Here is an 11345-nt window from a genome sequence, read left to right on the forward strand (position 1 = left end):
GAAGCTGATGATGTGCCCTGTAAACTTTCACTCAATCCAAAATAAAAACATTTAATTAAAAAAAAAAAAAAAAAGACAGGAAAGAAAGAAAGAAAAGACCAAAATGAATATCAGAAGAGACTCTGAAACTTGTTCTTAAGAATAGAGAACCTAATACAACTAGGAGAAAAGAAGAGGTAAAAGAGTTGAACAGAAAATTTCGCAGGGCAACTCAAGAAAACAAAGTATTATAATGAAATTTGCAAAAACCTGGAGTTAGAAAACCAAAGTGAAGAACATGTTCAGTCAGCATTTCTCAAGCTGACTGAATTGAAAAAAATCAAGCCTCGGGTTAACCATGTGGCACTGCAGGATAATGCATTAGACTGCAAGGTCAGGATGAACTATAAGGTTGGCAGTTCAAACTCACCATTTGCTCCTTGGAAACCCTATACAGCATCACTATGAGTTGAAACCAACTTGACAGCACTTAAATTAACAACGGGTAAAATACTGAATGATGCAGAAAGCATCAAAAGAAGATAGAAGGAATACACAGAGTTTTTGTACCAAAAATTTTTTAAAAATCAATGTTCAACAATTTCAAGAGGTAGCATATGATCAAGAACTGATAGTACTGAAGAAAGAAGTCCAAGTTGCACTGAAGGCATCTGCAAGAAATATAGAAGCATAAACTAGAGCTCCAGAAATTGACAGGATACAAACTGAAATATTTCTACAAACAGATGCAGCCTTGGAGGCACTCACTCCTCTATGCTAAGAAATTTAGAAGACAGCTACCTGGCCAACCATTTGGAACAGATCTATATTTGTGCCCATTCCAAATAGAGGTGACACAATGGAATGAGAAAATATCTAACAATATCATTAATATCACATGCAAGTAAATTTTTGCAAAGATACTTCAAAAATTATTGCAACAGACATGGACAGGTGCCTGCCAAAAATTCAAGCTGGATTTAGAAGAGGTTGTGGAACTAAGGCTATCAAGGCATCAGATGAATCTTACTAAAAGCAGAAAATACCAGAGAGTTGTTTACTTTTGCATTATTGACTATGCAAAGGCTTTTGACTTCGTTTGGATCCTAACAAATTATGTATAACATTACAAACAATAAGTACTCTAGAGCACTTAATTGTGCTCATGAGGAACTTGTACATAGTCCAAGAGACAGTTGTTAGAACACAACAAGAGGACACTAAATGATTAAAAATCAGAAAAGCTGTGTATCAGGGTATATGTTTATTCAATCTGCATGCAAAGCAAATAACTGAGAAGCTGGGTCATATGAAGAATGATTGAAGGAAAACTCATTAACAACCTTGATATGCAGATGATACAAATTTGCTTGCTGGAAGGGATGTTGTTGTTTTTGTTAAGTGCCATTGGATTGTATAGGGTTTCCAAGGAGTGGCTGGTGAGCTTGAACTGCTGATTTTGTGGTCCAGGGCTTATCCTACAGCAGCACACCAAGAGGACTTAAAATAATTACTGCTGAAAATCAAAGACTATATATAGTCTTCAGTACAGAATGCACCTCAATGTGAAGAAAACAAAAATCCTCACAACTGAACCAAGAAACAACATCACTATGAATGGAGACAAGATTGAGGTTGTTTAAGACTTTATTTTGCTTAGATTAACGATCAGCACACAAGGGGACAGCAGTCCAGAAATCAAGCAACGTGTTACACTAGGCAAATCTGTTGAAAGGAACCTCTTAAAGTGTTCAAAAACAAAGATGCCAGTTTGAGGACTAAGGTGCACCTTACCCAAGCCATAGTATTTTCGATGGCCTTGTATGTATGTGAATGAATAAGCAAGACCAGAGAAGAATCTATTCATTTGAGTTATAATGTTGGAGAAGAATACCAAACCAGTCTTGGAAAAAGTACAGCCAGAATATTCCTTAGAAACAAGAATGGTAAGACTTCATCTCTCATACTTTGGACATGTTATTAGGAGGGCCCAGTTCCTGGGAAGATCCCAACTAGAAGGACTGAGAGAGGCAGCAGCAATACTTGAACCCACTGCATGGAACCAGTGTTTCTTTCGGTTGTGCATAAGTTCTCTATGAGTCTTCTCCTAACAATAATAATAAAAATTGGGATATTTAACATAATCCAAATCTCCAGTTTTTCTGGAAATGAAGAGCAGGGCTACAAGTAATCCACATTCCTATACTGTGCAATCAGCTGAAACAAATTCCTAGCCTGCTAGTCCTTTTAGATGGAGCGAATCCATTCCATTTCACTATAGTCCTCCCATTCTCTATTGTATTACCCACATGTATGGTTATGTGTGTATAAAGATTGTATGCATATTAGGAAACAATGAAATTTGTGCACTTTACATAAATTCATTGAAATGTGTATTTACAAGCGATAACAACTTAACTCCAGTGCTGGAAATAACAACACAGTCCCTTTTTATGTGTGTTCATATGTGTAATCAGAATTTCTTTAACTGAGTTTCATTGCATATAAGTCAGTATAAATTTTGTCTGAGATGTTGTTCTACATTTTCACAGTAGGTTCTCAGTACTTTTCACATTAATTAGATAATTGCCAGGTATTCTACTGTAATCAGGACTTTGAAGCAATTCAGACTGGTTGAGTCAGGGCAAAATAGAATCGGACCTGATCTGAATATTAAATTTTAGGTAAAGCACAATAGCTGAATAGGGAAAAATTACTTATTGAAATGCTGGAATGGGAGACTCTGAATATGTGTAGTGAATCCTTTCAGGGACCTGATACAGAAGACTGGATTCATGTCAGTCTCTGGATATCAACACATATTCAAAGTGGCATAATTGGTTGCCCTCTTTGAGCTGGGCACTGTTATTGCCAAATTGGCCTATCAAGAAATTTGGTATGCAATACATGCTGCCCTTGTTTTCTGAGTGTACCCATGGTGCTCATCTTGTTCTTTCATAACTAATGTTTCTAGTAGGGCACTGGGAACGTGGTGGTTCCATAGGATAAGAGCTGGACTGAGAATCACAAGGTTGGAGATTCAAGCCCACTAGCTGCTCCATGGGAGAAAGATAAGGCTTTCTGCTTCTGGAAAGATTTAAAACGCCTCAGAAGCCATATACAGGGTCACTGTGAATTGAAACCAACTCGACAGCACTTAACAATAATACAACAGTAGGGCATTACCCCCTAATTTATCCCATTCCAGTTGTTGTTCTACTTCACCCATATTTTACAGATTCAGGTCCATTCTGGTTTCTCTTCATTGGCCATTACTGAACCAGGAAGAACCGGTTCAAAACCTTCACTATAATGTGTATACCAATCCAATGTAAAAACCTACATCTATCATGGTTGGGACTTCTTGTCCCTTCCTGATAATTGAAATAATTATTTCCATCGGGTATGAATTTGTCATGTCACAATGTTGTTATTATTGTTAAGTGCCATCAAGTTTGTTCTGATTTACAGCGACTCTATTCTGTATAGGGTTACTGAGGAGTGCTTGGTGGGTTTGATCTGCCAACCTTGTGTTAAGAGCCTTAAAAACAAGAAATAGAATGAAAATTTAAATTTCCCAAAATAATTATATTCATCCTTTGTTTCAGTTATCCTTAAAAAGAAGAGGAAGCAAAGACTTGCCAAAATCCGAAAAAAAGGCTCAACAGACTCCTACGGAGGTATGTGGAAGTAAAATTGTATCTATTAAGCCTAACACTGATACATGTATATAATACTAGACTACATTTGTGAATAGATTAGTACTCAACTACATTCATACAAAAAAAAAAAAAAAAGTCAAATTATCTTTTCAGTTATGTAGCTGTAGACAAAGGCAACCAACTTTAAAGACAGCATTTTGAAATTTTAAACCATATTCTTCACACAAAACCTCTTTATCTCTATCCTCTTTATTGGCAGCAAAATCCAGCCAGACACCTCAGTTCAGAACTACAAGGTTGTCTGTATCTGTGGATATATATTGTAATATATTCTTGATTTCATTCTCATTGAATGGATTTGAGAACCTCAATGTATAGTCTCTTGTAGTACCATAACATCTCTCTTTCTTTGTGAAGTGGATTCTCACATCACATCTTCCCAGGACATACTCTCTTAACTTCCGCTCTCAGGATGCTGCCGAGGTTCTCTCCTCTCTTCTTTCTCTTCTTCTCTTCTTTCTTCTCAACCTCTTCTAGAAGAACATATACAAGGTAGAACATTGGCTTCCTTTATTTTGATACCATTGTTCTGCTTTTCTCCTTTGATGTTTATTTTCTGGAGGCAACATGTGCAGTGGAAAGAACGTGGCTTTGGAATCCAACAGCCTAAACAGAGTCTGTGCTCTGAGACTTGTGCTTTGCCACATTAATAAACTTTTCTGAAACTCTACTGCCTTACCTGTAAAAGAGAGATAGGGACGATGTTCCTGCCATTGCTGACATGCGTACTTAATAATATGTGAAGTTCACATTCTGCACACATCCAGCAGCTATCCTTTTTTTTTTTTTTTGTAGGCAGGAGGACAAGAGATCTACTGTGCTGTGTTCTTTCTTCCTGTTCCATCTCCAAGGCTCTGGGGTGTGTTTTCTGAGCATGGAAGAAGTTCATTTTTTTCCTTACTTTTATTGATAAATCAGTGGTTTCTACTTTTTTTTCCAGAATGCATCTCAAACAGACATGACTCTAAATGCTGGTTAAGAAAGGCAATTTTATCACCATTTCAAATATGAGGAAACCAAAGTCCACAAAGTTACATGATTGATCTAAAGTATATACTTCAACTGTCAAATGCCGTCGAGTCATTTCTAACTCACATAACCCTGTGTATAGTTTCTGAACAGTGACTGATGGGTTTGAACCACCGACCTTGCAGTTCAAACCAATCTTGTGGCTTATCCTGCAGTGCCATACAGTGCCATCGACTCACAGTGCCATCGACTCCATACTTGTATTAGTGACAGCTTTAAGATACAAGAAAGTCTGTTCTCCCTGAATGCTAATATGCTCCTGAAATACCTGCCAGCAAAAGAGTTGGTTTCCATTCCTCCTTTTCCGTGTTTCTCAATTTAGTTAGAATGATGAGGACATGAGGGTTGTCATGAATGCCTGTGAGAGGAAATGCTACAGGTTCTGCTCCATGACATGCTCCTCAGGAACCACTGACTCTGTCCATTTGACTGATGGCAGTACATCCTATTGTTACAGTGACCTAGACAGAGTATCTACCCATTTCTCCTGGGATGGACCATTCCACAGTTAAACTTTACTATTTTAACCATCTTTTTTAAATTCATATTGAGCTGGAGACAGATTATTTTCCATAAGGTAAAGTGATCATGCACCTAAGCATTAGTGCTAGTTAGAATTGAATTCACTGTGTGAGCTTGACCTTCTAGCATCCGTACACCAGGAATTTTCATCGCTACCCATCCGTTTGGGAGCTCGGTGGCTCTGTGGGATAAGCATTGGACTATAAACTACAAGGTTGGCAGCCTGAGCCCACCAGCTGCTCCATGGAAGATAGATGAGGTTTTCTGCTGCAGTCAGGATGTACAGCTTCAGAAACCCTATACCCTTTTCACTGAGTCAGAATCCATTCAATGACATTTGACACCATCAGCATCCATAAATTTATTTTGAACATTAAGTGATATATGTAAAGAATTTTGCAACATCTGGCCCAAAGTTAAGTGCTCAATAAATGGCAGTGATTGCAAACTAATTCTGTCTTCTTCCTAAGGAATAGGTTTCATATTTATTAAAGAAATTCAAACTTTGTAAAAAAGCTAAGTAAGCAAGCCAACAACAATGCCATTGAAATCTCTGCCAAGCAGGATGGGCTGTTCCAATATATAACACCACATTTCTACCCAATTAATGCATGTGTTATACAATTTTTGTCCTACAGGGTTGACAATGTTTTATTTGCCAATGAATTTGAGTGATTTGGAGAAAATATACAGCTTCCTCTTTCTGTTTCCTGAATCACATCTTAATTACAAGAAAGGGATTATTCTTGCAGGTGCCCTTTTTTATTGTTTTCTTGTTTTACATAAAAATGATTTCCAATTCTCTTTCCCTCTTTTTCCCAAATGAGGAGGACAATGAAGATCTGAAATGCCAGCTGCAGTTCGTTAAGGAAGAAGCTGCTTTGATGAGAAAGAAAATGGCCAAGATTGACAAAGAAAAGGATCGATTTGAACACGAGCTCCAGAAATACAGATCCTTTTATGGGGATCTGGACAGCCCTTTGCCCAAAGGAGAAGCTGGGGGCCCTCCCAGTACCAGAGAGGCCGAGCTCAAGCTACGGCTGAGATTGGTGGAGGAAGAAGCCAACATCCTAGGCAGGAAAATCGTGGAACTGGAGGTGGAGAACCGCGGCCTGAAGGCAGAACTTGACGACCTAAGAGGTGATGACTTCAACGGCTCTGCCAACCCCCTCATGAGGGAGCAGAGCGAATCCTTGTCGGAGTTGAGGCAGCACCTACAGCTGGTGGAAGATGAGACAGAGCTACTGCGGAGGAACGTGGCCGATCTAGAGGAGCAGAACAAGCGCATCACAGCAGAGCTCAATAAGTACAAGTACAAGTCAGGCAGCCACGACAGTGCGCGACACCATGACAGCGCCAAGACCGAAGCCCTGCAGGAGGAGCTGAAGGCCGCGCGTCTGCAGATCAACGAGCTCAGCGGCAAGGTTATGCAGCTGCAGTACGAGAACCGCGTCCTCATGTCCAACATGCAGCGCTATGACCTGGCCTCGCACCTGGGCATCCGCGGCAGTCCCCGCGACAGCGACGCCGAGAGCGATGCAGGCAAGAAGGAGAGCGATGATGACTCCCGGCCACCACACCGCAAGCGTGAAGGGCCCATCGGTGGCGAGAGCGACTCGGAGGAGGTGCGCAACATCCGCTGCCTCACGCCCACCCGCTCCTTCTACCCGGCGCCAGGGCCCTGGCCCAAGAGCTTCTCCGATCGGCAGCAGATGAAGGACATCCGATCCGAGGCCGAGCGCCTGGGCAAGACCATAGACCGGCTCATCGCCGACACGAGCACCATCATCACCGAGGCGCGTATTTACGTGGCCAACGGGGACCTGTTCGGACTGATGGACGAGGAGGACGACGGAAGCCGTATCCGCGAGCACGAGCTGCTCTACCGTATCAACGCGCAGATGAAGGCCTTCCGTAAGGAGCTGCAAACCTTCATCGACCGCCTCGAGGTGCCCAAGTCAGCGGAGGAGCGCGGAGCCGAGGAGCCCATATCCGTGAGTCAGGTACAGTTCTGCCTAATGCGAGCTCTGGCGATGGCTCGGCTGGCCGGTGGGGCTGTGCTCGCTGGTGGGGGCGCTCCGCGCACACCCGGCTTTAGGCAAGGCCCAGCTCCGAACCTTGGGGCTGTGCTCGCTGGTGGGGCGGCTCTGGGCACGCCCTGCTTTAGGCAAGGCCCAGCTCCGAATCTTGCTGGTGCCTGTGCTTTTACGCTACCTGATGTAATCCAATCACTTCGTAGTTATTTTCCCTTTGCTTTGTTTAAAAGAGAAATTGAGCTCCCCATTTTCTGTGTAAACACTAAAAGGGTGTTTTAGAACTAGTCTTTTATAAAGTCAACATTTTTAATATTACGCTAACACTTATTTTAACAGATCAAGCTTCAAGGAGACCCTGAATAGGAATCTATACTGTGAATTTGCCGTTTTCAAGACAAGATATAAGATGAGTTTAAGACAACAAAATTGATGCATAGCTACTGGTAAAATGTAAAAACCAGTGGTAAAGAGAGATGATTTTATGTCTAAACTAAACCCTACCAAAAGAGAAGCGCTCTAACTACAAGTTACAGTGACGTCCTTACTTCTAGAGAAAATCACTGTCCACTCCATAGTGAATCTTGGCGGTGAAGAAGTGTTAGACTGTAACTCTACGAAGACCGCACTAATGTCAGGGAACTAGTAATAACTATTTGTGGAACAGGGAAGACTAGCGCTTTTCCTTCATCCAAATTTGTAGAGACACACCAGACGAATTGGACTGAGCTCCTCTGGCCAGGTATGGTGGCCACGGACAGATTAATAATGTGCTTTGTCAGGCAACCACTTAAGAGTTAAGTTATAAATGAAACAGCCAGAATACACCCTCGCTCGCATGGTGCTGTTAACCATTGGAGAAGCAACAAAAGTACAACATGCATGGCTTTTAAAGAGATGCAAGGCATTTATCTTTAAAAATCATTTTATATGCTGGAGCTCGACCTTAGATTAACTGCCTGTTAATAGCCACAATTAGACATACTGCAGTTCTATTGCTTTATGTATCTTGCACGTTTCTCTGCTTTGCTATGAAAGGAAAAAACGTTTTATGATACAACTTGAATTTTTCAATGTTTATGCTTATTTCTTCTATGTATTACATCAATTTATTTATTTATTTGGTTTCCTTGTTGCAGATTTCTTGAGCCGTGTGAATGTGTGTTTTAAATTTTAACCTCAGAGGAAAAAAAAAGTAGAAATGAAAGCTCTCAGCTAGGTACCTTTGATAAATGTTGACTTGAAGGAGACTTCTTTCTTTCGAGTTGAGCAAATACTTAGATTAGTTGATATGAACTTCAATTTTTATTTATTATTAATGAAGTCTTTTCTTTGTCTTTGCATTTACTTTCCCAGATGTTCCAGCCTATCATTTTACTGATTCTCATTCTTGTATTATTTTCATCACTTTCTTACACAACAATATTTAAACTTGTCTTCCTTTTTACACTGTTTTTTGTGCTGTAAGTCTTTCATCATTTACCAATCATTGTAGTATTTTCAGTTTGTTTATTTTGTTCACCCTTCAAGACAAGAAGTAAAAGAAGTATAATTTCTGTAATAACTAATGCTATAAAAACACTGAAGACTGCTTATTTCTTTAAAAAGACAACTCATCTTACCACTACAAAATTCTGTAAGACGCCCAAGCACTAAAATTTCAGGTAAGAAAACAAATGGTTCTTTTGGGTTTTTTAGTATATCAGTGAATTTAATTTTTACTTCCCTTTTTCACATCTTTATTTGTGCTTTTGTTAATAAATCGCTGCCAAATTGGCTATAAAAGTCAGCTAATTCTCTCACAATGCTTTCTTAGTTGATTTTTAGGAAAACTCAAAAGCTAAACATTCACAGATGTTTCTTGAAAACATATAGGCTTATAAAGACTTCTTTGCTAGGAGATGATTTTTGACATCCAATAAATATGTGAAAAATTTGGTGAGCCTTAAGGAAACTTCAGTTTTATGGTACAAAGAGATAGGTTTGGAAGTATCACAGTGGAAGTAGGCCTTAGTTCATTGAGAAAATAATTATTCCCATCTTACTGGTTTGGCTGTGTAAAATAAGCACTGGACTACTAACTACAAGATCAGTGGTTCAAACCATCCAGTCATTCCTTGAAAAAACTATACAGGGACACTCTCAGTCAGAACCAACCCGATGACACTTACCAACAACAACTGCATTTCAACCAAACCAGTCATTTCTATCTTTCCTTATTTTTTATACCTAGAGCCATACGGAGTCCTGTTGTGGCGCTATAGGATAAGTACTAAACTGCTAACCACAAGGTCAGTGGTTCAAACTCACCAGCCACTCCTCAGAAAACCTATATAGGGTCACAATGAGTTGGAACCAACGCAACAGCACTTAACAACAGACGAGAGCCCTATGTTGTTAATCAAGCTTTTTACTTGGAGTACTGTAATTCTCTGTCAGGATAAAGATGAGGTTTTCTCCTCCTGTAAAGATTTACAGTCTCAAAAACCCTATACAGGGTTTTGCTATGAGTTGGAACCGACTCCACGGCACATAACCACCACTATATAGTTGTTGTTCAGTGCCGTCGAGTCAGTTTTGGCCCATAGCAGCCCTATACATGGTTTCCAAGGAGCTGCTGGTGAGCTTGAACCGCTCACCTTGTAGTGCAAACCGACTTTGCAATCCAGCACATCAACCCACAATGCCACACCACACCATGCCACTATATAGTACTATACTGTAAATTGCTATACGTAACTTCCTCCAGAGTAGAAAATATGCTAGAAACAAAGTGTGCTTTGAATAAGGAAAAAAAAATACAGTACTTTAAAATTCTATTAAATCACAATCCAAGGGCAGTAACATTGTTTTAGTGGGACACCTACTCTAGATATAAATCTCTTTCTTTAGTGAATCTCCCCATCCCTTTTCCTCCCTATATCAAAGTGGCCTGGATAGACTCCATGACACTGAAGGCTCCTGGACCAAGAAAGATTCTCTCCAACTAATTGGCAGTTTACCAGTGAGCTGTAATGCCCCGGTGCCACCCAGAAATCCCAACACTTGTTGCAGTAATGTACTTGTAGACACTTTGCTGTTGTTAAGTACTGCCGGGCTGGTTCCTACGCTTAGCAACTGTATATGGGGTTTCCGAGGAGTGGCTGGTAGGTTTGAACCACCAACTATGTGGTTCAAAGTGACTTTGTGGTCCAGCACATTATCCTGCAGCACAATGCCAGTGGCCCGGTAGACACTTACAAGTTGGTAAATATGAAAACCTGTAACCCTTTGCAAATTGTATTTCTGGGTTTCAAAAGGCTGCACTACTCTTCTGATAGACCAAAGATTTCCCACATATTATTCTTTCTGTTGAAGCACAGATTTTCATACCACAGAAGTTAACCAACAATTGAAATCTGTTAATACTAAGATGAGGCTTTTCATCTCAGAAGACTAAAATTCTAAGTAGCATTTGAGAACAAATAAGACTGAAATACTGTATTCAGTGATTCAAGTGTTGCCCCTTTTTTTCCTTCTTTCTATTCTCATATGAGGGATTACAACCACTTTAAAAACCAAAATCTGTGTGTTAGATCCTTGATAAGCTTCTAGGTTTATAAAGACTAAAAAGAACAATTTTGGCAAAGGTACTGAAGGTGAAATGTTGTAGGTGCCAAATTATCTGAAATGTTTATTGACTTTGGAGCCAGATACATCCAGCCAGCCAGTGATTCTCACATCCTTAGGGTACATTTGGAAGTAGAAGGAAGTATTTTGTGCTGTCACAATGACTAGACATGTCTACTGGTGTTTAGAAGGAAGAAATCAGAATTTCCATACTGCATTACGATATACAGAAAAGTCCCACAGCACAAACACATGATCTATAGATCCCCAGCAAGATATCAGGGGAGAGGGAAATGGACTGAAATAGGATTGACTCAGAGATCCTGGTGTGGTGCTGCAGGGTAATGCACTGGACAACCAAGGTCAGTTTGAAGACTAGAGGTTTAAACTAATCAGCCACTGCTTGGAAACCCTATACAGGGTTGCTATGAGTCAGAACCGACTAGACAGC

General features: G+C 40.2%; 1 protein-coding gene across 1 annotated transcript in view; it reads left to right on the forward strand.

Annotated features, from left to right (window-relative positions):
- SOGA3 (SOGA family member 3) overlaps positions 1–8752 on the forward strand; it is a 60929-nt gene extending 52177 nt beyond the window's left edge. Inside the window, exons 4-6 of the mRNA XM_006834679.1 lie at positions 3588–3659; positions 6080–7255; positions 8642–8752. Of these exons, the coding sequence (XP_006834742.1) occupies positions 3588–3659; positions 6080–7255; positions 8642–8752 (1359 nt within the window). The remainder of the gene's footprint in view (positions 1–3587; positions 3660–6079; positions 7256–8641) is intronic.
- Positions 8753–11345: the final 2593 nt, after the last annotated feature.

Source organism: Chrysochloris asiatica, unplaced genomic scaffold (genome assembly GCF_000296735.1).
Source record: "Chrysochloris asiatica unplaced genomic scaffold, ChrAsi1.0 scaffold00013, whole genome shotgun sequence".
Taxonomy (NCBI): Eukaryota; Metazoa; Chordata; class Mammalia; order Afrosoricida; family Chrysochloridae; genus Chrysochloris; species Chrysochloris asiatica.